The sequence below is a fragment of the Anarrhichthys ocellatus genome, unplaced genomic scaffold (assembly GCF_004355925.1).
Source record: "Anarrhichthys ocellatus isolate YVR2014 unplaced genomic scaffold, GSC_Weel_1.0 scaffold24, whole genome shotgun sequence".
NCBI lineage: Eukaryota > Metazoa > Chordata > Actinopteri > Perciformes > Anarhichadidae > Anarrhichthys > Anarrhichthys ocellatus.
In genome coordinates, this window is record NW_022280054.1 from 7046232 (window position 1) to 7050612 (window position 4381).

At 41.4% G+C, this 4381-nt stretch overlaps 1 protein-coding gene across 1 annotated transcript in view; it reads right to left on the reverse strand.

The window, feature by feature from the left end:
* zbbx (zinc finger, B-box domain containing) overlaps nucleotides 1–4381 on the reverse strand; it is a 46615-nt gene that overhangs the window by 35031 nt on the left and 7203 nt on the right. The window contains exons 3-5 of the mRNA XM_031861027.1: nucleotides 2996–3098; nucleotides 2416–2467; nucleotides 1739–1833 (exon numbers count right to left, since the gene is read on the reverse strand). Coding sequence (XP_031716887.1) covers nucleotides 1739–1833; nucleotides 2416–2467; nucleotides 2996–3098 — 250 coding nt within the window. The remainder of the gene's footprint in view (nucleotides 1–1738; nucleotides 1834–2415; nucleotides 2468–2995; nucleotides 3099–4381) is intronic.

Here is a 4381-nt window from a genome sequence, read left to right on the forward strand (position 1 = left end):
TGTGTGTGTGTGTGTGTGTGTGTGTGTGTGTGTGTGTGTGTGTGTGTGTGTGTGTGTGTGTGTGTGTGTGCTTGCCCAGACTGGGATAAGCATTGCCATTAAGCCCATCACTATGGGGCATTTGGGGCCCTTCATTGGACAATTCAGCGGCAGCATCATCAAATGCACTATCAAGCAAATTAGCACATTACGTTTGACCACATGTGTGTCATCTACTTAAAATAACTTATGACACAAATGTTGGCTGTCACTTCAATTAATTCAGCCCCTCCCTCTCCTTCAATCTCTCTCTCTCCTTCAATCTCCCTCTCTCTCTCTCTCTCCCTTAGAGCATCAGTTATTCAACACTAAACTCTGCCGGCTTCCCGGTCGGAAGTAGGAGCCGAATTACTCGAGCGAGTCGCTAAGGATCTAGAATATGGCGATGTACACAGACATAAATACACAAACACACGTACAGTATGGCTTTTCATTTCTCTCCCTCCCTCCTTCTTGTTCACACATACAGTTGCAGGCCAGGGTCCCTCCTCCTGAGCAACAGTGGATGAAGAGTGAGAAAGAATAAACAATGGGGCACTCGGAGGTCTGGAGGTATCGATGAATGGATCCAGCTAAACTGTTATCAGTGCAAACACAAACACACAGATAGACCAACAGATAGGACAGCAGTGGCACAGCGAGAGGGAGAGAGAGAGAGAGAGAGAGAGAGAAACAGGCAGGGATGTGGAAGCGAGAATGACAGAGAGGAAAAATGTGTTGCGTGTGAGTAAGAAAGAAAGAAATAAAGAGGGGTAATCACACTTGTGATGCAAAGAGAACGAGGGAAGCAGGATGGGAGACAGAAGGCATCTGGAATAGCAGAGAAGATAACAGCTGATGCAGGAGGAAGAGAAAAAAACTGAAATATAGAAAGACACAGAGGGCAGAGGGGACAGTACAGCACCAGAAACAAATGGACAGATGGAGAGTGATGGACAGGCAGGAAAAAAAAAAAGAGAGAGAGAGAGAATGAGAGTTTCCAAATTGTAGCTATAAGTGTAAGTCAACTTATGTGACTCCTACTGCAGAGACGGACACATAAAACTCTGTCGATTCATGACTAAAACTCTGTGTACGGAAAAATGCAGAAATATGCATCCACATTAAGTTGGCAGACTTGTATAGCTTCATGAATCTGTTGTATGAATCTCAATCATCGTGGAATTTCCACACCCACAGATAGATTTAACACATAAAGTGCTGTAGAAATGCCTTAAACATCTGTTTGCGTATCAATACATGTGCCTGCTCCACTACTCATTAAGCTCATCAATAAGAAGAACGGCAAAGAATTGCAATGTCACCGATTGTGTCACATTGGTGAGGTTCTCCAGTAGCACCTAAACAGCTGTTATTACGCACGCACATTTTATGGCTCCTATACCACTAATTCATATTGAAACTTAACAAAGTGCTTCACAATTTACGATAACATTACATCATTCACAGGTAAATATTGGTTTAAACGTAAATAAAAAGAATGCTAAAAAACCTTCACTCATAAACACCTAAACAAAAAGTTTATAAATGCGCCTTTGATTGACATTTTGCAGAACGCTGTGTAGATTGCATGAATAGCAACACAGTGAGTGAAATTGGCAAATAGGTTATGCCACATTCTCACCACACAAACCTCTTTTTAAAAAACAATACAACCTAATGTCATCATACAGTGTCTTCTGTGTGTGTTTATGCTTACTAGTCCTGCTGTCTTGATCTCACATTGTCCACAGCGTGTTCCCTTCAGACGGTTTTTTCTTCTCTCTCTAGGTGGAGGAGGGGGAGGAGGCGGGGCTAAAAAGAGCAGTTATACTGTTGTTAGTGCTTGGCAATGGGATTCATTTCATATCTTTGTGGAGTCGTGTAACTGACTTCTTGCCCAGTCCAACAATATTGTGGAGACGTATAGAGACGGTGTCAAAAATACAGTACAGTACACACAGCAGAATTTCGCCACAATCACTGCTGTGTTAGCATGCTTATACAACTGGTTTGAATCTGCAGCCACTTTTGCAAAAATGCATAATTTAGACAGTCCTTAAAAAGTTTACTTCAACACGTGTCAGCTCATTTTGAAACATTCCTTTTAAAAGGTGTGATTTTTGTGCCTCAGGCATGTTGGAAACATTAAAATTTGGCCCAGGTTGGCTCCTGGTTGCACGGATCAATCTTTAACAAGAGAACTCCACAGTCTGCCCCCCGTGATGCCGAGTATCCACCTCACTGAAGTAACCGTGAGCAAGACACTGAACCTCTACCAGCTCCCAGGGCTCGGCTCTGTCAGCTGCTCCTGAATGCCAAACCTCCACGTGGAGAGTAGAATTCCAGTACAGGGTAGTGTATCAATGCTGTGTGCTGTGGCTGTAAAGGACTCACCTGTCAGTGGTTCATCCTTCAGCACTCGGATCTTCACCTTGCCTGCTGACAGCTGTGGGGGGGGGGGGGGGGGTAAGTATGTTTCTATATACATGTGAGCCACTCTGTGTTCACGTTTGCACTTTCACATCACTCCATTTTTTTATGTTAAAAACTTGCTACCATAAGGGTTTTTAAATATATAACGTGTTAATCCATTCTTTACTTCAACTATTATTGTGTTTCATTCTCTTACGCTCAAGAAGTGTAAACTTTAGAAAAGGAGTTACTTGGTCTAGTGTTCTCTCCTGAGATATCGGGCACAAGATTAAATTAAAAAACAAATTAAGGGCAATCTGAAGTCTGCCATGCACAGTGCACTCAAGGAGTGGTTGGACTTATTTTCATGGATGCAGGCACATGGTGCACCCACAGCAAATTTGGAAAGAGGAATTAGAATATTCTACAGTGCAGGTAACCCTTAAGGTCACAACCCACAAGACAAAGCTCCTCACAATTTAAAGAATCCAGTAAACACACACACACACACACACACACCATACACACGTCCTTAGAAGTATAGTTAGATGTTCTCCTGTACCTTTTGGAGTATGTCCTCCTTGTTCTTCTTTACGCCGCTTGTTAGAGCGTTGCTGTTTAAAGAACCACGCTGCCCAGACTTCCATCTGAACCCTCCCGAATGCCTAAACAGACAGAAAGACAAAAGCAGAGAGAGTTTGTCTTTGGCAATCGTAAACAAGCAATCTTGAATTACAACCCCTTTGAATTTGAAACGCATAGCTCAATTACAGTATCATAGCTACCAGTTTTAATTGCTATCACGTTTCAGTTACATCTGTCAATGTCCTTAATTTGATTTGTTTCTGCCTCTTTTTGTTCATCAAGACATATTTTCCATATCCAAGAAATGTAACTTTGATATTCATTCTACATTAGAAGATCTGGGTATGGCAGCATAATCATGAGAATCCTTGATTAACATCAAGATAATACACAGGCACAGACAGCCACATCAAAACACACAGAGAAGATGTTTTTTAATAATTATTCTAGGAGACTATTCTCATTATATTTGAGGGCTGTTAACAAAGCTGGCACCTTGCCATTCCTGTATTACCGATAGCGTGAAAGTGAAGCAGGATAGATTTAGCAAAACTCAGGATTAAAGTTTTTTTAATCCACTGAAGTACCTAAGTACACTGAAGCACTTTAATAACAGGCTTTAAGTAGAGGAGAAGGCACTGATGTCAAGTATAAAATGTGAAAAAGGTGCAACATCACCTTATAACTAAATCCCTAAATCCATGAAAATTAGATAAATAAATACATTTAGAAAATCCCTTTGTTCCATTAAGTAGAAAAAGAGTGTTTAATGTATCGCAACATTGTCCCTGTGTTGTTAGGAGTAGTTGGAACAGCCAGGAAAAGCACTTTGCCACTTTACATGCACACAAGAATTTGGTCATACCAACATAAACGATGCACATATACAACGTCACATGAGTCTAAACCTGAACATCAGTCCAAGACCAAAAGGATGTTTTCTGTCATGTTGCAGACAATTAGAACCTCGACCACAAAAAGCAGAACATGAAAGGTGATAGGAACTATATGTACTCTCACACACACACACACACACACACACAGGCATAGACGCAGATACAAGAACATAAATACATACAGTATATACACACTCTCATGCAGGACACTCCTGTTTCAGAGAGTGAAGAAACGGAGAGGGATCCTCATTTAGACTAGAGTTATTCATGCTCATGTTGTTGAATTATTTATGCTATTTATGCTATTGTGATGTCTGGCTGTCTTTGAGAGAAGTTTATTCAGGATTGAGCTGGCAGCCTGTCAAGGCACAGGAAGTCAGAATCTATTTGTGTGTGTGAGGGTGTGTGTCTCTCTGCATATGTGTGTGTGTGTGTGTGTGTGTGTGTGTGTGTGTGTGTGTGTGTGT